This window comes from Camelus bactrianus, chromosome 12 (assembly GCF_048773025.1).
Source record: "Camelus bactrianus isolate YW-2024 breed Bactrian camel chromosome 12, ASM4877302v1, whole genome shotgun sequence".
NCBI classification, from domain to species: domain Eukaryota; kingdom Metazoa; phylum Chordata; class Mammalia; order Artiodactyla; family Camelidae; genus Camelus; species Camelus bactrianus.
This window is the reverse complement of record NC_133550.1, coordinates 46498088-46519591: the sequence shown is the minus strand read 5'-3', so window position 1 is coordinate 46519591 and position 21504 is coordinate 46498088. Positions and strand designations below refer to the sequence as shown.

General features: G+C 33.2%; 1 protein-coding gene across 5 annotated transcripts in view; it reads left to right on the top strand.

Annotated features, from left to right (window-relative positions):
* LRRIQ1 (leucine rich repeats and IQ motif containing 1) overlaps positions 1-21504 on the top strand; it is a 171022-nt gene that overhangs the window by 82787 nt on the left and 66731 nt on the right. For 2 of the 5 annotated variants that reach the window (XR_012510795.1, XM_074375323.1), the window contains exons 19-24: positions 7391-7480; positions 8140-8261; positions 8792-8887; positions 9136-9215; positions 11679-11702; positions 17681-17782. Coding sequence is in view for 4 of the 5 variants with exons in the window: in XM_074375323.1 (XP_074231424.1) it covers positions 7391-7480; positions 8140-8261; positions 8792-8887; positions 9136-9215; positions 11679-11702; positions 17681-17782 (514 nt within the window). In the remaining variant the exon portion in view is untranslated. The remainder of the gene's footprint in view (positions 1-7390; positions 7481-8139; positions 8262-8791; positions 8888-9135; positions 9216-11678; positions 11703-17680; positions 17783-21504) is intronic. The other 3 variants (XM_045519400.2, XM_010958801.3, XM_074375324.1) reach the window with 2 other exon arrangements.

Sequence of the window (21504 nt, the reverse complement as noted above, 5' to 3'; positions counted from 1 at the left end):
AGATAAAGTTTCCCCGAGAAGTATGGCTTCCACTTTGTCATGTAAAGCCAAGATGCCGCTGGGGCCAGTCTGGCTATTCCTTTTGACAAGTGAGGTTTGGGGACATCTTCACACCTTGTTAGTCATTCAGTGTGAGTTATTCTATCCCAAACTTGAAATATCAGGCCAGAGAGTCATAAAGCCTCCAGGAGTCAGTCATTTAATTTTTAAAATAGTCCTGTAGGAAGCTTACAGCTGTTTTTCAATAAGAATATAGCTGGTATCTGTGTCAGAAAAGCCACCAATCCAGAACCACAAGGGATGCCACCAGCTGGAGGCCAGAGGCTCCAAATGGCAAAATCATCAACCACAGAAACTTGTATTGTCTGCAGTACTGAATGGGTCCCAAAAACTTTGGGCCTGTTTTTGTGTGCGTGGTTAAGGGCTAAACAGACAGCTTTTCCTTGGCTGCTGAAGAGACTAAGCATTGTACATTCTCTCTCATAGTCCCGAAAACTATGACCAACATGCTTCAGAATGTAGGCCCCAGAATTCTGTTCGGATTTATCAGCCAACTCCTGCTGGCAGAAGTGTTACGACACTTACCATAATCAGAACAGTTGAAACTAAGGCTTTAAAAAATAAAAATATGATTCACATATTATTAGACTTGACAACTAGCAGAATATCATTTATATAGTGAAAGCTTTGGGTATCAGAGGGTAGAGGTGCTGTCACTAAATCCCGACCCATTGGTCATCCCACAGGTGTTAAATCACAGGAGAGTTTGTCACACTAGCACTTCTTTGTGTGCAACTCCTCCCCATTAGGATAATCTCCTCTAGCACTTGTGGGACAGAAGAGAAAAGCATGTAACACATCAATTTCTAGTCTACATTCCGATAGAGAAGCAACAGCAACAGTACATTGATTTGGCCTAAAGGACCACACTCACAGATAACCTTAGCTCCTTCTACACTGTGAGCCATGTCCAGACCCCATCAGTTGGATCAGTGTGCCTTGTACCCTATGAGTCCAAGTAGCATAGTGCCCCTAACACAGCAGGAAGTACGACCACTATCTTCCCAGGCTGTTAGCTATACAAAAGTCCTTGAAAAGATGGTCTAGAAAAAGGCTGTCCGTAAGACATGGAGAAGTGTGAGACTCATGGAGGATTGTCTCCCAGCGTTAAGCACCTATTATATTCTGCTCATAATGAACCTCAGAAACAGAGAAGAAATGACATTTTCTTAGTCATTGAGTCCACAGTGCATAACTTTTCTTTAAAACAATTCTTTTAGCAGACGATTTAATGAACCTAGATCTCAATTTTCTTTGGGGGGAATTTTTGCAACTTTGTCATAAAATATGTATAATAACATACTATCTAAAATAAAAAGGTGCATTAAGTCTGATGTGACATAGTGGTCTACACTGGCACCTTTGTTTTACACCTTTTAAATTATAAAGTAAATTTAGGTTATATTTTTATTTGTTGACTTAAAATTTCATAGAGTTTATTTTCTTTTTTACTTATGCTGTTTGGAAGCCAACCTATAGAGAACCAATAAAGTTGTCTTTAAGTTTAAATAACCAATCCTCATCCTTAAACCCAGAGAAGATGAGAAAAATTACTACATCATAAATACAGAAAACCACAGCAAATTGTGTTTTTTGTCTCAGACCAAAGTCAAATTCATTAAGTTTGCTGGAATAAGTTTTGAGGAGGAGGCAAAAATGTATTAAGCTGGGCAGCTTTCAGACCTGGAGTTCATATTTGATCCCTATCTCAGATTAACTTCACGGAACGTTACGTATTGCCGTACACTGTGGGAAAATAAACAAAACCTGAAGTACAGGCAAAGGGAGAGACTAAAGCCCAGGGAAGTATTTGATTTAGTGAGAAGAGGCACGCACAGCACATAACAACAGTCTCCAGTATGAGCAGCCATGCTTTTTCACTGAGAATGGAGGAGAGGGTTTAGAAAGTGAGATTTGAGATGTATAATGAACCAAGTTTCCAAACAGTAAAGGTTCTGAGATGCTACAAGAGTTATCAAAAAGTGTTAGAAAGAATTCTTTGGGAATAGCAAGAGGCAGCTTGGGCAGAAGAGAAGGAAAGTGTTGGGGCGCAGGGTAAGGGGTGGTGGTGGGAGCAGGGAAAGATTGTCACGTCTGTTAGAATTTCTAGGACTCGTTCAGCTCTGACTCGTGGCTTAGGGAAAGTCTGGTTCTAGTTTCACGTGTCAGATGAAAGGATTACACTAGTTGGCATGAAAACTTTTGCATCTACATATACAAGTAAACATGAGTGTTATCTGCAGCTCCTCTCCTGATAGCCTTGTTTTCTAGTCTCTCAAAGTTGGATATTAGGATAATAATTTTCTAATCAAAAGCCAAATATATGTATATCTGTTCAAATGTTCAGTTGTGAACACACCATTACAAATGTATCTAAGTTCAAGTTTATTTTTAATGTGTAAGTAAATTTGATAATAGTCTTCTAATGCCCAGAAAGCTTTCCAGATCCTCAGCTGTAAGTTAAAGAATATCTGAACAGAAGGTTTTCGTAAGCAATAACTGAAATTTGTGTAAATGTCCAGCGGTAAGCATGATATATTAATATACATTTTAAAACAGTAGTATATTTATAATCTTGGCCAGTTCCTCCTGACATTTTGAGATTTTTTTGTTCCACAACATACTAGGTACTGCCAAATATACTTGAGATTAATAAGCTTGAATGCATATAAATCAGTAGTCTTGGTAACATTTTTCGGCTGGGATTATATAATTACTAAAAGTATCTTTAGCATTTTATATTAAACCTCTTATGCTTCTAGAAATTTCTAAGAGACAGTGGTTAAAGAATTGTTCTGGAATCTTAAAAAAGTTTGTGATTTTGCATTAGAAACCAAGAAAAATTATTTTCAAAGTGCTCTGTACTTTTAGATTTCGATTTAAAGACCTGAAAAATTTCCCCAGACTTTATGTAGCTTTTCCCAAAAGAAACCTCCATCATCATCTATATGATATGGCAAAGAAGTTACAGTTGCTTTGCGGGACCTTGTCCTGCTGCAGAAAGAAAACAGCTGGAGCCCCAGAGAGTATAAAAAAGAGGTGATTTGGCAGGTGTTTAAAAAGAAAAAAAAAAGTTGCTTGTATATCCAAAAACTAGTGTGAAAGTCAGACTCCTTGCCTGACAGGCTTTCCACAGTCGCTCCTCACATAGCCTTGTAAATTCTTCCTCCAGTTTCTTTATTGTGGTAAGATGCACATAACCTAGAAATTTACCATCTTACCCACTTTAAGTGTGCATTCACTGGTATTAAGTGCATTCAGTGCACCACCAAGCATATCCACACTTTTTATGTTGTAAAACTGAAACTATATACCTATTAAATGACAACTTCACATTCCTCCTTTATATCATAAAGTTATAAACCCTTTAATTTGAATTTATACCAGCTTAACTTCAGTAGCACCCACAAACTCTGCTTCTTTACAATTGCATCTCCACCCCTTTCAGTGGTTGATATCACTGAATTATACCTTTATACACTGTGTGCCCAAAACAGACTAATCATTTCTTTAAATACATTAGTCTCTTAAATCATGTAGAAAAAACAAAATGCAGAGTTACAAACCAAAGGGTTGTAATATTACTGGCTTTTAAGCTAAGAATCATTTGTTTTTAAGTGTATTAGTCTTTTAAATCATGTAGAAGATAAAAAGTGGCTTTAACAAACTATTGTTAACAATAGTTGCTTCTGGCGGGGGAGGGTATAGCTGAAATGGTAGAGTGCATGCTTAGCATACACAAGGTCCTGCGTTCAGTCCCCAGTACCTCCTCTAGAAATAAATAAATACGTAAACCTAATTCCCATCCCCAAATAAATCAATTTTAAAAACAATGGTTGCTTTTATAATTTTTTATGTAGTTACCTTTACTACGATCTTAATTTATTCATATTGCTTTGAACCGCAGTCTAGCATCCTTTTGTTTCAACCTAAAGAACTCCCTTAGTGTTTCTTTCAGGACAGGTCTAACGGTTATGAACTCTCTCAGGTTTTGTTTATTTATCTGGGAACGTCTTCATTTCTCCCTAATGTAAGGGACAGTTTTGCCAAAGGAGCCTTAATTGACAGTTTTTTCTTTCAGCACCTTGAATGTATTAGCACACTACCTTCTGGACTTCAAAAGATTCTGATGAACTTCCCGCTGGTAGTCTTACTGAGGAGCACTTATACGCGGCAAATTGCTTCTTTCAGGATTCTCTGTCTTTGACTTTGGAAAGTTTGATTATAATATGTCTCAGTGTGAGGCTCTTTGACTTTATCTTACTTCAAGTTCATTGAGCTTCTTGGATGTTTGTATTTAGGTCTATCTCTGAATTTGGGAAATTTTTAGTCATTATTTTTCCAACATTCTTTCTTGCCTATATCTTCTGTCCTTTCTTTCCTTCATGACTCCCGTGATGCGCGTGTTGATCCGTTTGATGGTGTCTCACAGATCCCTTACGTTCTCTTCACTTTTCTTTAATCTTTGTTTTTTCCTTTCTGCTCATTATTAGACTTGATAATTTCATTGTGTATCTTCTAGTTCACCCATTCCATTATCTTCCTACTTAAAGGCAGATCCCCCTAGTGAATCCTATTGGTGAATTCTAGTGAATTTTTCGTTTCAGTTATTATACTTTTCAGCTTCAAAATTTCTTTATTATTTCTTTTCAGGTTTTCTGTCTCTTTATTGATACTTCCATTTTGTTCATACATCATTTTCTCTCTTCTTTTAGTTCTTGGAGCATCTTTAAGACAGTTGTTTTAAATTATTTGTCTAGTAAATCTGCCATGAGGTCTGTCTTAGGGATAGTTTTGGTTGATTTTTTTCCCTTTGAATAGGCCATAAACTTTCCTGTTTCTTTGTATGCCTTGTGATTTTTATTTAAAATTAGACATTTAATCTAATAATGTGATAACTCTGGAAATCTGGTTCTCTCTCTTCCTCAGGGTTTTCTAGGTTTTTTGTTTCTTTTTCTGTCATTTTTGTTTTCATTGTTGCAGCCTCTGTTTGTGCCAAGGATCAGCCTGAGTTATAAACTAAAGGCCTTTTTAGTTCTTTTCTAATCCTGTGCCTTTCCCCAGGCAAGTGTGCTGGCTTTCTCATGTCCCCCATATATGCAAATGATTTTGTATACTCGTCTTTTTTTTAAAATGAATATTCTAGCCTTTAATGTCTGTCTCCCAAAAGGAATTAAGTGGGAGTGTTGAGGGAAGGACATTCACCTTTCAAATCCGGAAATCTTTGCAGATCTGTGATCAGAAGCAACAATCAGCAGTCAGAGCACAGATCACCAGTATTTGTTTGGAGGACAGTGTCCTCATTGTCCACCATGGCTCCTGTAAACTGTGTGCAAGCTAATCCTGAAACACAGGAACAACTGCCTATCTCATGGGGCTGTGGGGTGAAGGATGGATGGCGGCCACTGTGCTGAGAGCTGAAATTGACCAAATTAACCACAATTTACCACCCAGGTCTTCCCCAGGACATTACAAGTCTTCAGTAAACTCTCAAGGTCCGAACTACTTACACCAGATTCTGCCAGTTCACTTGTTGTCTAGGTTAGGAGACAGGTTCCTGGTGCTTCCTACTCCCCACTGCCCATCTTCCCAGAATCCCCTGGCACGTTGCCTTGTGTAATAGTGTATCCACATCTTCTCTTCATTTGGACAATTTTACAGAGTAAGAATACTAATTTAATGATAGTTGATATGCCGTGGGCCTTGATCTTTCCCGGGATAGATCTGAATTTTCTTTTATTTGTCATATAAAAGAAAGAATTTTAAATCTGAGCCCTGAATAATGTTTGCAAACTTGCATCAAATGGCTCTTCTTAAACCAGATATAACCAGTATATGACTGTGATTATATATATATTAATAATCTCTTCCTAGAAGGAATTGGACAATATTCCTGTGTACAGCTGAGGAGAAGTGTCCTTTTTATGTAGGTATTCAAATGAATTTGATTAGATTTCCCAAGACAACATGCTATAAGTAAAAGTCCGTCATTTGCATTGCTGGCCTGTAGTCAGGAGGCCTTATGTTGCCTTCCCAAAGGTCTTTCAAGAGATAGTCAAGGAACACTAAAGCTGCATGAATGGAAAATTGCATTTAGGTCTTCTCAGATTGTACTCGTTCCAGTTTTCAAATCATAAATATGTTTGATCATTTTAGAACATTTTTAAAAAACAAGTTCATTGGTGTTCTGCTCATCCTTTTTTCTTAAAAATTCAAAAAATGCTATGGAACCACATAAGTTTATTTTAAACAATATTAGATAACCCAAGCAAATAAAATTTAGATAATTATATGTTAAATTATACAACACTGGCATAACTAGTATAGTTCCATTTAGAAAAATAAAATAAATTTTGGAAATTACATAAATGAAATAAAGATGTTGTAAGACGAAGAGTGAAGTGATTTAAAATAAGATCATTTCAAAATTTAAATTTATACTTTTATCATTCAAATACTTGAATTAGAGAATATAATATCAGGAACCATGTTCTATGTATTGCCACAAAATTCTTTTTTCCATCTGTTCAGAAAATTTGCAAAATTTTGAACAAAAATTAAGTAAAAGCTATCTTACAGATAGTACTTATAGAAAAATTGATACTAATGTTAAAATACTATAAATATTTAGCAGTAAGTTTTGATGAAAAGTATTACAATTTGCATTATAAAGAGCTAAAAGATTATTTCCCTCTGTTACATCTAGAGTTGGTTCAGAGTTATAGTTATCAAACAGTTAAATACACTGAACAATCTGTACCTCTTGTTTTTTGTACATGTATATTTTTATTGAAGTATAGGCAGTTTACAATGTTGTGTCAATTTCTGGTGTACGACATAATGCTTCAGTCACACATGAAGATACGTATATTCATTTTCATATTCTTTTTCACCATAAGTTGCTACAAGATATTGAATGTAGTTCCCTGTGCTATACAGTATGAACTTGTTGTGTATCTATTTTATGTATATTTGTTAGTATCTGCAAATCTCGAGCTCCCAATTTATCCCTTCCCACCCTCTTCCCCCCGCTGGTAACCATAAGTTTGTTCTCTGTGTCTGTGAGTCTGCACCTCTTTTTTTTTTAAAGCACGTGAGTACTCAAGTTCTCACTTTATCCCACTTGGGGATGGAAAATCTTACACCACTTTTTTAAAGAATATTTACATTAAACAAATGAATAACATCTCACAAGATCAAGTGGCAAATTTTTCTTAAATAAAAATGTTGGTACACTTTCTTAACATTTGTAGTGTGTAAGACAATTTAAAAGAATCTTGTAAAAGTTATGCAAACTAAATTATGTACATTCATGTTATTATTTGTGCAGTCTGCCTTAGAGAAAGAATGGCTAGCTTTAGATTCCGCCCGCTTCCCTTCACAAACACTGCTTCTTCCAAACCAGCTGCACCGGCCAAAGGTAACATGTCATGGAAACCTCTTAGTGCTCGATCTTTGTTCGTTTCTTAAGGTTATGCTATGCTGCAGTGATTAATAATACTATTTATTGACTTGAAAAACACAATTACTTTTAGAAGCCTCTGACTTCCTCCTCATCCCCAGATGTAATTTTTCATGTAGCTTTTCTTTCACTTGCTTCTGATTTTTTTCTTTATTTTGGATTTCTTTCAACACTTTATTTCACAGTAGCAAAAAAAAAAAAATGATATGCTTCAGCTGCATATTTGGCAGTAGACTAAAATCACTAGTTGACAGCACTTTAGAAATACAAAAATATGCATTAAAAGGGCAACAGCTGAAGATTCTCAGTCAGAGGTCAATGAACTGCAATATCTGTTATTTATTTGATAATCTTTGAAGTTTTTGTTTTTCTGAGATTTTTTCAAGATCTTTGCTATTAATCATTTTGTATATGCAAACTATACCAAAAAGCATATACTTTACAGCTACAACAAAGGACATTTGTATGTATATTCCATAAATTTCACTTTAGTTTAATTTTCAGATTTTATATGAGTTCCCCTGAGGCTACTCGATACTATGCATGTAAAGTCATACAATATAAGTGCTAGATTTTTTTCAATTTATTTTATACTTATATACATTTTTTCTGATAAGCTCTCTGGAACCTTAAAATATGATGACACATCACTTAATTTACCAAGTCATCCGGCGCAAGCATGGCTATGTAATGAGAAAGAAAATTGGTTTTCATCGGAACACACACAATTTAATAGCAGGTAAGCTAAATCACTCTTTTAGAGGAACAACCTCTAATGAATGATAAGAATATTACACTCCTTACAAAAGTAGTAAGATGATGAAAATAGGAATGAATTTTCTTGTTTAGACGTTGGAAAAAGCATTTAATGTGAAAATGTAGTGATTTTATGGAGTTTTCAGTGTAAGAAAAATGTGTTAGGTAAGTTCATTACAGCAACTACAAAACTTAAGTGTCACTGAAATAATATAATTAATTGTTTTAAACAAGTGGACTTTTAAATACTGCTATATAGGTAGAGATAAGGATTAGAATAAAAATTCCAATGCTGAGTTTCTTTCAACAAAAGGATTGAAATATGCTTCAAGTAATTGAAATGTAAACATTTTAAATTAATGGCAGACTTTTATTACTTCTCAAGATAAAGTTTTTCTGTAACTTAAATGTATTTTATTTCCAAGTTTGAGACAACATAAACAGCTTGTAGTTTTAAAAACTGCTGATATACTTGGGTTGATTCAGTTCAGTGTGGTTTTTCCCTATTGCCAGATCAGAAAATAGAACTCTATCGTGGACACCTGAATCTAAGATCAGCAGAAAGAATTTGCTAAAATCTGAAAAAGAGGAAAAAATTTCAAAAGAATGGTATGTGGTCTGTTTTACACTAAAATATTAAGAAATTGAGAAACTTTTAAATGTCCAAGGCATATTTTTTGAGATTTCAAGAATACCTTTATTAGTTTTTAAGAAACTATATGTCTGTTAAATTACAGATTCTTAAATGGGAATTCATATTTGTTTTGGTATAATCCAGATATGTATATTTATATGTATATGCATATATAAATATAGTCTGAATTTTTTTGCCTTTGTTAAATTTAATCTTTTAATAGGGGCTTTAAAGATATTTCTACTGCTCAGCAAATGCTGAAGAGAGCACAGAAAATGAAATCAAAGAAATTGAAAAAATTAGGTGAGTAATCAATGATCTTTGAATAATAACTGTCTGACATTGAAGATAAAATCTTTTAAATTATTTTTTAGCAAACTGTATTTAATAAAGACAGAAGTGAAATTCACAGATATGAGTATGTCTAAGGTAATAATTTCATGAAAAAGAACAAGAAAATTTAGAGAAGATTATATTACATCGAATGATTTTATACTCTTAAATGCTATTTTCACTTCCCCATGTTTCTTTTCTACTTTGCTGTTGACTACTCTATCTATTGTACACTGAGAATTATGCTGTAATTGGTTTCTAAGCTGGTTCATCTCAGCAAATGTCGATTCTAAAGAGCGTCTGCTTCATGTGCTTATTCCTTTATGTGATTTTAAATCACTGGATTATTCAATAAACAATTTATATAAACTCATCAGTTCCATGAATATCGGCTCTGAAGACTTCACAGCTTGACAGTCTGGAAAAGGAGCACAGTGTGTCTCTTTCATGATTATGCTGAGCTTGAGACATGTTCGAAGGCGTCTTTTTTTCTCCCCCACTTCCAGGCTGTTCAAATCACATCTTTCTTTGGACACCTCTAATCATTTTAGTAAAATTACTTGATATGTTGAGTAGTTTATAGATGTCAGAGCAAGAAGTAGCAGGTTATTAACTTTAAATGTATAATTAAAGCTATTTAAAATTATTTATTTCATATAACTTTGCATTTACTTACACTTCATAAATATTTACTCATGGACTCATAGGCTTAATATAAGTAGCATGACTTTTTATTTTAACTGTTTTGAGTTTCTGTCACTCATCAGTTTCTCTTATAAAGATCTTAATGTCAGTGAAATGTTTCATAAAGTGCCATTATTCCTGAGAAGAGCAAGGAATCTATATTTATCCTGTAGTTCTAACTTACAGCATACAAAGAAGCACTCAGATTAATTTTTATCCTTATTAATTTTTCCATTTATTGTTTTTAATCAATTCATTTGTAGAATTCCAAGAAATATATATATTTAATTTTTTTAGACATAAATAAAACTAACCAAAGTATCACTGTTTCCAAAGAATAACTGATATTTGTTGGCACAGGACTCATTAGCCATTGATAAAGTACTGATGATTCATTTTTATATTTATGAATGTTCAACTTTCCTTTTTTGGCATTATATTAGTGATACCTTAATTTTATCTTTTACCCTCTCAAGATAATATTTTTGTCATTTACTAAAAGTTTGTCAGGTTTAAAATATTGAAACTTTAAGCATTTTTCAAGAAAATGTAAACTATATGCTCTGTTTGTCAACTTATTTTGCTTTGTGTCTCCTGCAATCTTGTTTTGCAAACGCCTGTTAAGTTCATCAGGGCTGTCTATGAACTGAATAGTATGCAGTGATCACCCGGGGAAATGTAACTCCCAGCCCTAACGAGAATGAGGCTCTCAGTCCTGGGGCAGTGGAATTCAATGCAGTCAATCAGGGTAGTTTGATAATCTGTTTTGTTGTTTCGATGTATATTTCTACTCATCTTCAAGAGTATCAAAAACATTGTTCAAATAGGTGTTTTGAAAATAGTAAAAGTTTCTGAAACTGCTGGGGCAAGTTCAAATATCAAAAGTGGCTTAAAGATTGACTCAGCCAACGTTCAACAAATAATTATTACTTATTTATGTTCAAAAGATCTATTTTTTTAGATATCTACAGTGTTTGCAGTACTCTCTGATAGTGAAGCTAAGGAAAAATTTTCTTGTTAAAATCTACCTCTGGAAAATATATCTTTCTTGCTAATTCTTGTAACTGAGGACTTTTTTTTAGGTTGAGTACATTTTTAATAAATTAGCATAGTCAGTAATATTTTAGAATAAGTTTTAATATGGAATATCTGCCCAAACATAAAAATCATTGCTTTAATGGCCAAAAATTTCATAATTATTATGAAGCTAAAATTAAGGCTCCTCTTACCTGTCACAAGGGGGCATAGTAGGGTAACAAATGAAAAATGAAAACCAGCCATCCGAGTTAACAACCACATCTTAAATTTCACATTTGACAGTGGTCATTAAGCATGACCTATCAGGTAAAAAACCAGACTGGCAGTTGTATACTTTCTAGAGAGATATTCATTCTAATTACATGATTGTAAACCAAATTGCATTCTTATTACTATGTGAGGTTTTGTGTCTCTATACTAAGCTTTTGTTTTGCTTTTGTTTTATCAAAATACTGTTAGATTAGGGGTAGAGTATAGCTCAGTGGTACAGTACACACTTAGCATACGTGAGGTCCTGAGTTCAATCACCAGTACCTCCATTAAAAAATAAGTGAATAAGCTTAATTACCTTCCCCCCAAAAACAAAAATACATACTGTTAGATTGGTGAAATAAAAGCATTTTTTCTTTAAAGTTTGAATTCTGAAATGTAAAACTTAATGACGACCTTTAAATTCTCCTCACTCTTTTTTTCTACTCCCCTTCACAACAGATACACAGAATAGAAATATTCAAGGTAAGATTAAAGATGAAAAACGTGAAAAAGAAAATCAGTGGGATCCTTTCTACTTTTGATACTTTAATCTTTAGGAGGTTGTTGATGTAGCACTTATGTTATTTTGTGTCTGTAGGCAAATCATTTAAGACTCTGTAACTCAGGTTTTCCTCCTACAGAATGAAGAATTTTCTAGTACTAATGCAATCAAATTGTGATATGCTATTAACTTATTTGAGTCAACCTAAAATAATGGCTGTAATTTTAAACTTTACTCACTAATAAATTAAAATGTTGTTTTAAATATTTGAATTCTGTTAAACGCTTGAAAACTTACTAGTAATTTTCAAATATCCAATTATCTATGTGTATGAACATGAACAACTTGTCGACTTGAAAATTTCAAGCCACCAGAGGGCAGCATTGTCCATAAAACTGCTAGAGACTAATCCACTCTTTGAGGGGAGGGAGGGAGAGTGTCAAGTGGGGCAGTCAGAAAAGAAACTTCTAATTGAGGGAACCAATTACATCCTACAATCTGACACAGCACTAATCCTCAAGGAGGGGAGGCATAAATGCACAAAGTGTGGAAGCTTGAACTCGCATTTCATGCCGTGAAAAACCATAGAGCAAGTTGCTCAGTAGCAAGCTCTTAATAATATTGGCTGTTTGTAGCTTGTAGATATATTTATTAGCCAAGGAATGTGAGTCAACAATTTTTAATTTAAGGTGAGAGTGAAAATAGGGCAAAAGGTAAGGGGTCAGTTATTTTTAAAAAGTCGTAGATAGAGGAAGAATACCACTGAGGTTGCTGATCAATGAAGAAGCAAAGGGCTGGAAGAGCATGCAGTTTGGGCAGCATCAGGGGGCACTCAGTATTGATGACTTCCGTTAGGATAAATGAGAAGACAGAGGAGGGGGAGAGGCAGGGAGCGGAGAAGTTGACTGGAAGCCACAGGATGGAATCTAAAATTGTGAGGAGTGACCATGATTTACTCAGTTCAGGAATGGGTTGTTTTTATTTCTACCAAAGTATTGCCGTTGCCCTCATGATGGACATAAGCACAAACCAGTAAGGACTAGTCTTGTTTTAGTGGAGTTTTTGTTTCTCTTCTTATTTTACTGTTGCCTCATGCACAGAAGTAATTTCAGAATTTGGTGATCTGGCTTGGAATTTAGCAGACACCCAGGGAAGTTTAGAGTTTAGTAGGGCAGTGAAGAAAATCGTGTGTAAGGTGAGAGTTGCTGGTTTATTGAAAACATGGGGAATCAGTATCCTGAAGATAGTGAGCACAATTGGCAGCAGGACTGAGCTGAATCAGACGGAAGAAAGAGAGTGGTTGGTTAGTTTTATGTGGAGCACTCCTCAGAGAGGATGGGGTCTTTCAGCATAGGAATTTTGGTGAAGAGCAAATGGTAAGAAGTTTAAGGGCTAAGACCATAAGCCTGAAGACGTAACGGAGTTTTCCAACATTATCAAATTTGGGCATATCAAATTTCAAACTTCGTAGTTAGAGGAGAGAAAGAGCAGGATGAAGCAAACGAGGTGAATTTAGTAATAAAGGTAGAGCCACAACTATGGATAAAAATCTTGCAGGTGTTTGTAACACCTAGCACAGTGTCAAGTCCATGTTAAATATTCAGTAAACATTTGCTAATTTTATTTCAGTGAAAAACAAAGCTTGAGTCTGTGTTGGTAACACTTACTTATAGCCAAGAAGTAAGCCAGCTAGAAAACAAGAAAAGCTAACTTCTTAACATGAATTAAGCAGTTCATGGACTATAGAAAAGAGATCAGGTTGCAAAATAAGGTAACTAAGGAATGTTAAGGAGGAACAATCAAAAGGGAGCAGCTTAGACAAAGCTGTGACAAAATGAATTTTATTGATGATTTATTTTGTTTACTTCAGTGATTTCCAAAAAGAACTCACAAGAATTTTGATCAAGTGTTACTTTGTTGTGCCCTCAACAAAACAATAATAAAATACCCATTTGAATAGTAAGATCCTGGAGGACCAAGACCCCACTAGTTCCCCACTGAATTTCTTCAACCTAATTACCACGGTAGATGTTCCATAAATAACTGTTAACTGAATCAGCAATAAATTAGGTAAAAGTCTCTACATTTGACTGTGTGTATGTGTATGACTCTGTGTGTGCATTATAGTCATTTAAATATGTTTATATTTGAGAAGGCAAATTTAAATTAGTGAAAATACTCCTTATAAAATGATGAATTACAGCTAGTTATCCAGCCTTAGCATAAAACTTATTTTACAGCACTGCTATGTGTGGCAGATACAGAAAATGGGTAATAACCAGATTTTCACATATAAAGAGTTAACTAGAATGAGATAAACAAGAAAGCTAAGATTAGGATTATAAAAATTGGGGGGATTACACAGGGGATGAAAAAATTTTAAGGATATTATAATACATAAAATTGTGTTACTTCAACGAGATAACAGATATAAAAATGTTCAGCACTGAGCCACATAATAATGGAAACTCAGCTTACAAGTTTCTTTAAATATTTTATAAAGATGTATTTAAAACCTATTTCCATGGAATACTACCCAGCCAATAATAGAACACTACTCAGACATAAAAAAGAATAAAATAATGCCATTTGCAGCAACATGAATGGACCTGGAGATCGTCTATTCTAAGTGAAATAAGCCAGAAAAAGAAAGAAAAATACCGTATGATATTACTTATATGTGGAATCTAAAAAAAAAGATACAAATGAACTTATTTACAAAACAGAAACAGGCTCACAGCCATAGAAAACAAACCTATGGTTACCAAGGGGAATGGGGGTGGGAAGGGATAAATTGGGAATTTGAGACTTGCAGATACTAACTACTACATATAAAAAATAAAATAGATAAACAAGTTTGTACTGTATAGCACAGGGAACTATATTCAATATCTTGTAGCAATCTGTAATGAAAAGGAACATGAAAAGAAATATATGTATATATATGGATGATTGAAACATTATGCTGTATACCAGAAATTGACACATTGTAAACTGACTATACTTCAACTAACATAATAAGTGAATAAATAAAAGCATAAAAATAAAATAAAACCTATTTCCAAGACACTGGGCAAGTTATACTGAGAGATACAAAGATTTAAAAAACAGCAACGCAGACCTGCCATTGATGATCCCTAAGGACTAGGTTTAAATGACTCCGTAATGCTCTTTATGATATCCTTATCTCCTGGCATTCTTACTCGATTGTGTATTTTTTGAGGGTAACAATAGTGTCATTCATGGTGGTCTTTCTAGGGACTATCAGAATCAAGTGATTTTTTTTTCCCCCATCTAGAATTGCTTTTTTTTTTTTTCAGTTTTCAATTTTATTAGGTAGAATTGTTACAATTTGACTTAGAATTACTACATTTTTTGCTCCTTATCATTGTTTCTTACTATTATTCCTTTGCAGTTTGAATTAATTTGTTTTAGGTCAATTTAAGGTGGTACAATCAAAATGTTTTGAAATAAAAAGATACTGAAAATATAGTACTCTTTCTCTGCTCTCAGTGAGTAAAATTATTGAGCACACTGAGCGAGACATCTCCTCTAAATATTTTATATGTGTTAAATTATTTAATCTTGATAAATGTATGAGGAAAGTACAACCTTATTCATGTTTTACATATTAAAAAATCAAGTCGTAGAGAGATAGTTGCCCAAACGAGTGCAAAAAAACTTATGAAAGCTTTTATTTCATGAGCTAGATGAATAAAATGAAGTCTATTATGGATTCATCAATTTCCTTTATTCCCCACCTTATTGTAGGAAGAATTTAAGATCTTTTCCAAGAATATAATCAGTTGGAAACAATATTGTTGCTTACGTTGTAATTATATGTTTCCCAGCTGCCCTTTGTTGAGTCCTTACACTTATGTAGGCATGAGTCTTGATGCTTTCCACACATTATCTCATTAATTCTCACAGTAATATTTCAAGTATTATTTCTCCTGGACAAAAAAGGAGGCAGAAGGTGAGATTAATTTGTCCAGAGTCATACAACTAGTAAAAGTTGGAGCTTGGATCTAACCTAGGTCTGTCAAATTGTAATATCTACTCAGGAAATACATAGATCCAATTAACAGGCAAGCAAGCCAAGAGAAGGAATAAAAAAGTCAGCAGGTTATAGTAGGGTATCAAACAGTATGTAAACCCATAGTAATCTGTCTTCCTGATTGACTAGTGCTCTTTTGACATGCCAATATTTTTTTGAGAATACCTTAGGTGATATATATTATTTATTCTATTAAATATGTATAGACAGAGGTTTTTTAAATTTTTCTTATTGATAATTCTTATTGAATTCATATAGAAGCACCCAACTCTTATAATACCTTAAGTCACTTATAATTATGAAATGTGCCCAAATATTGACCAACATTTGTCCTAATCTGAAAAATATAATCTCTCTGAAACATGTAAATCATGCTTAGTAAGGATAAATTATTACTGGAAGACTAAAGGAAATCTTCATTATGCTCATGTTTGAGGATAACTACAGGTGCTTTTCTGCTCTTCTAATTCACATTCTAAAAAACATGGTACCTTAACATTTAATTAAAATATGTAATTTAGATTTGGTGACATTTTAAATCTTATTTTTTCATTTAGGTATATTCTCTTCTGTTGCATTAGATTTTTATTCCTTTATTAAAGTATGGTCAGTTTACAATGTTGTGTCAGTTTCTGGTGTACAGCATGTTTCAGTCATCCATATACATACATATATTCCTTTTCATATTCTTTTTCATTGTAGGTTACTACAAAATATTGAATATAGTTCCCTCTACTATACAGTGGAGACTTGTTGTTTATCTATTTTATATGTAGTAGTTAGTATCTGCAAATCTTAAACTCCTAATTTATCCTTTCCCACCCCTTTTCCCCCCAGGTAACCAGAAGTTTGTTTACTATGTCTGTATTGCACTAGCTATTTATCAAAGAGTCTTAAAGTCCCTTTTTGCAAGATGGTGTAAGATATTAAGAAAATGTATGCTGCTCTGAATTGTGGTTTTATGATAATCTACTTCATTTATTTATTTGTTTATTGAGGTATAGTTGACATACAACATATCAGTCAGATGCAACCTACTTTTTTTAAAGCAGGTATGTTAACCTACTTTGAATGCATCACTTTCCACTCTTTATTCTACTTCCTGTTACTTACTTCTCTGTTTTCTTTGCTTACAGTTCTTTGACAAGCAAAAACCTTTTGTCTTAATTCAACTGCACTAATCCCCAGTTTCACATTCCATAGAACCATTTATTATCAATTAAATCTTACAGAGCCCTACATTTACAGTCATCCTAATTATTTTATAAAATTAATAGATTTAGAATTCTCTTGGCTATAAAGTATTTATAATTTATGCATCTTTGTTATGTGAAATATCATACATCAAGGCACAAGATAAATCCATTTATCTGTAAAATTAATGAAAATTATGTTTTACCTGTTTCTCATCTTATTGGTTGTCTTGCCTCCATCTCCTATCTTAGCTCCTTATAGTTTAGAGGAGGAAAAAAGCAGGGTATATGGTTTTTACTATAATAATAGCTTTTCTCTATTATACATTTATGGAAATGTTACTTTATTCCAGCAGAAATATCAGGAATTTAACAAAGGAGATGAAGTAATAAACAGTGAAACAACTCCCTAACTAAAAAGATGGTGCCAGAACTAGAAAATTTACATGTAAAGGTTTTCACATTATTAGTATTTCTGCTCTTTGTATTAAGTTTTGGCTATGTGTTTAATCAGATAACCAAGAATATAGAAATGGTTGGTTACTTTGTCATATTATAAAGCTTTTTTAACATAACATCATCATCAATTTCACAGAGCTTTATAGAATGGGTATTATTTTTTGATATTATTATTTAAAAGGTACAACCATTTCAGAGAAGGAAAGAGCCAATGCTGCACTTTTATCTTATTTTCCTTTTTTCTGTCTAGATCCTACTGTGCGTCTAGCATTATTCAAAAACAATGAAGATAAAGTTTCTGTTATAAAATCACCAAAGAAGGCACAGCCCAAAAGAGATGGCTACTTTGAAGGTATGATTTAATCACAGATATATAGAAAGGTGAAAAAGATAAAGATGGAAAATTGCATTTAAAACTAATTTTTAAAGCCTCAATAGTACCAAAGTATATATATGAAAACTTAGGTATAAATATAATTAAAGAAAAGTAAAAATACTGCTTTTGGAGCTAAAATGCTAATTTGGTATATTGATTCATTAGCATAGTAGTTTAGTATTTGTATCAATAAACTTAAATTCCTTCTATTTTTATGTAGAAATCTTATGCTATATCATCAGTGTTACTAATTTTACTTAAACTTTACACTACTAGATAATATTACCCTACATCAATGAAAGTGAGTATATGTTGAAGTGATATTCTAATATATTTTCTGACAATAGAAACAAGTTGCACTAAACATCATGAATTAAACTCTGGAATTTTAAGTATTTTACTGTATTTGAAGCTTGTTCAACTCACTTCTTGGGTAAAGGATTTGCAATATCTAAGTGGCAGATTGTATTCTTATCTCAACATTCAGAAGAATTATGGACTTATTAGGAGCAGCAAATATGACTTAAAACAAATATGCTATTGCTTTCTCTTTAATATTAAAATAGTCTTAGTTTGGCCTATAATTTGAATTATAATTTCTAATAGGAAAAATGGAGTCAAATATTTTAAATGGAAGTAAATGCTTCAGAATTTTTTATACTTTGTCTTCTGTACATTGTAAATAAATCTTAAAACTTATGCATCATCATAGCATATTTGAAAATAGATACATTTTAATTTATATTTCCATTCAATAATGTCTCAACTGAAAAAAAAATTGATAGCTACCAATGTTATACTTTTTCAGAGATACCTATGAAGTGTGGAAGGGTGAAAGACATGGGGTCTAGAATTGTCATTAAAGTATATAGTAATAAAAATATACATAGAAAGATAGAGGGAGCAATTGTGGCAAATTATTGAAATTGTTCGATCAATGAATGATGGTACAGGGAGGTTTGTTTTGCCATTTAATTTTTTTAATATTTAAAAGTTCCATGGTAAAACATTTTTAAAAATGGTGGCCATTGGAAGCAAAAAAAAAAATCAATATTATTTCAGAAATATTTATGGGTTAGTATTTTAAGAGAATTAAAATGTGTTTTCAATATAACATAAGGTTTCAGTTTTAATCAGGGTTAATTTCTTTGTAATAGTCAACTTCACTATTTCACTGGTTTTAAAAGGAAGAATGGAAATTCTACTAAAATCAATAACTCCACAGACATTACCTGTTAAGTAGGAGCATTGTTCCTGTAGAAAGGATATGCTTAAGAAGAAAGATAATTGGGGTATTTTTGCCCATTAAATGAGCATGTACTTCAGAAATCAGAAAGAATAAACCTATCCTAACACGTTCTGTTGCATTTTCTCTTATCCTATGAAAGGCAAAGATATGTTACCATCATATGTGGACAGTATAATTATTGATTTGTGTGCTAATATAAAATACACCAGAAAGAGTTTAGATAGTGGTAGATAGTAAGTGGCCTAGACAATGTGGAACATTTCCCCATATGCTTCATGGTACAATGTGCATTTTTGTTTTCTTTCCTCCATATGAAATGTGTTTAGCTTACTTTTTTCTTTTTAAACCTCGAGTACATTTGGCATGTCATTAATTTCACTGAATGATCTGTATGTATATACCATATATTTTAGTGACTAATAGTTATTTTAAGGCTTTTTTTTTTTTTTTTTTGCAAGGAATTGGCTTGGCAAAAACAGTTCCACATAACAGAACTTTCCCCCCTAATTAATATGTTTATTTCTGCCCCTTTTTTAAGGGGAAGAGAGTGAGTCAAAGATTATTTGATCATGTTGGCCAGGTTAAACCCCATGTTATCCTTAATGGCTGCTCTGACCTACCTCCTAAACTCACACTCTTAGTTTTTGACTGGCCCCAGGGACCAGTCAGCTTCCCAATCAGCAGCCTGACTAGCCTGACTAATCCCAGCTTCCCAGTAGAGGGCGCATTTTAAAATAAGGTCTTTTGAGATACGTTCACATAGTATAAAATGCATCCGTTCTGAGTATGATTTGATGAATTTCAAAATATTTAGAGTTATACAACCTAAATCTAATCTAATTTTAATCTAATTAAAATCACCACAATCTAATTTTAAAATATTAGAAAGACTTTCTTCCCCCTAAATTTCAAATTAAATTAATAATCGGGTATCTTACCCCAAAAAGTGAGGGAGATTAGGATTAAATTTTGCTATAGGTTTAGACTGAATGATTCTATGTGCAATAGTATCTCAACACAACAGCATGCCAGCACTGTCTTAAAATTTCCTTGGTTTTATTGGAATTAGATGACGGTATTATTTGAATGTTTTTTCTAGAATGCCATTATAATAACATTGTCTGATTGTGTAAAAAGAAAACTAAGTTTAAAAATACTTCTCCACTTTGCAGTATTGCCTATGTGATGTTTTCCTCTTATAAACTGTACTAAAACGCTATGATTATTATTATTGTTACCTTTATCTTGTTGTCACTAGTAGGTCAGAGAGGGTGGTAGATATCCTCTATTGGTCTGGGATTAAAAATATGCTTAAATTTAGGGAATATTTATCATGAAATATCAAATTAGATGGCATGAGGTAAATAATTAGACCCTTTTAACAGACCACATTTTATAAAATATCCTTATATTTTGCTATATTGATGAATTGCTTGCAATTTTTGTCTAGCTGCCAGATTTAGACCCTTAACTCAGACCTAAGGCTGAGGAATCTTTGACCACACCCATTCTCAGGATAACCTCGTACATGTGCCGTGGGTCAGTTATCAGTTAGTTCTTCCTATAATATACAACTAAGAGTCTGAGGACTTTAGAGATTCAACATTGGTTTACTTGATTTATTTATTTATTTATATTTCTTTAGTGGCAGTTACCTGTCTTGGTTTATTCTGTATCATTCATGGTCTCTACTTGGGTTTCAATATCTGATCTCGCCTTAGGATTTGAAATACTTTCTTCTTACCTTGAAAATCTCCCACCAAGTTTCCCTTTTTTTTGTTTGTTTCAAATGTTCAGTTTGGAGCCCTGATATCACTCTTCTATAGCTATCTCTGATATAAGAAGCATAGCTTAATTGATGTTGTGTGGATTCTAGAGAAAGTCTAACACAGTTTGAATCTTGATTCCAACTTCTGTTGGCTTTTATTTAACTTCCCTGTTTAGCATTATTTTTCACCTGTAAAACTGGATACTAACAGTACCTAGTGGTTGGGGATTATATGAGATTCTACTTGTGAAATGCTTAAAATGCACAGTATAAGTACATAGTAAGTGCTGGAAACCTGTCATCTTTGGCAACAGTCATTTTTAAAGTAGGTTTATTTTTTTCTCTTGTTTGCAATTGGTAGTATTTATTGTATTTCTGGCGAGGTAACTGTGCTAGGAGTTTTACTCAAATTCTCTGATTCAGTCGTCTCAGAAGCTCTGAAGAATGTATTATAACTGTTAATGTTTTACAGAGAGGGAAACCGGTTTGAGGGTTTAAGTGACTTGCCCAAGCTCACACCATGAGTAAGTGGCCGAAGGGAAATGAGAATAATTTCTTTTTCAAAATAGAACTAGCAAAAATCAAACAAAAATCAGACATAGAAGAACAAAGTTTCTTGAGTACCTTGAAATGTGTACAAACTTAGAATCAAAATATCTAACAAAAAAATAAAAAGACTAT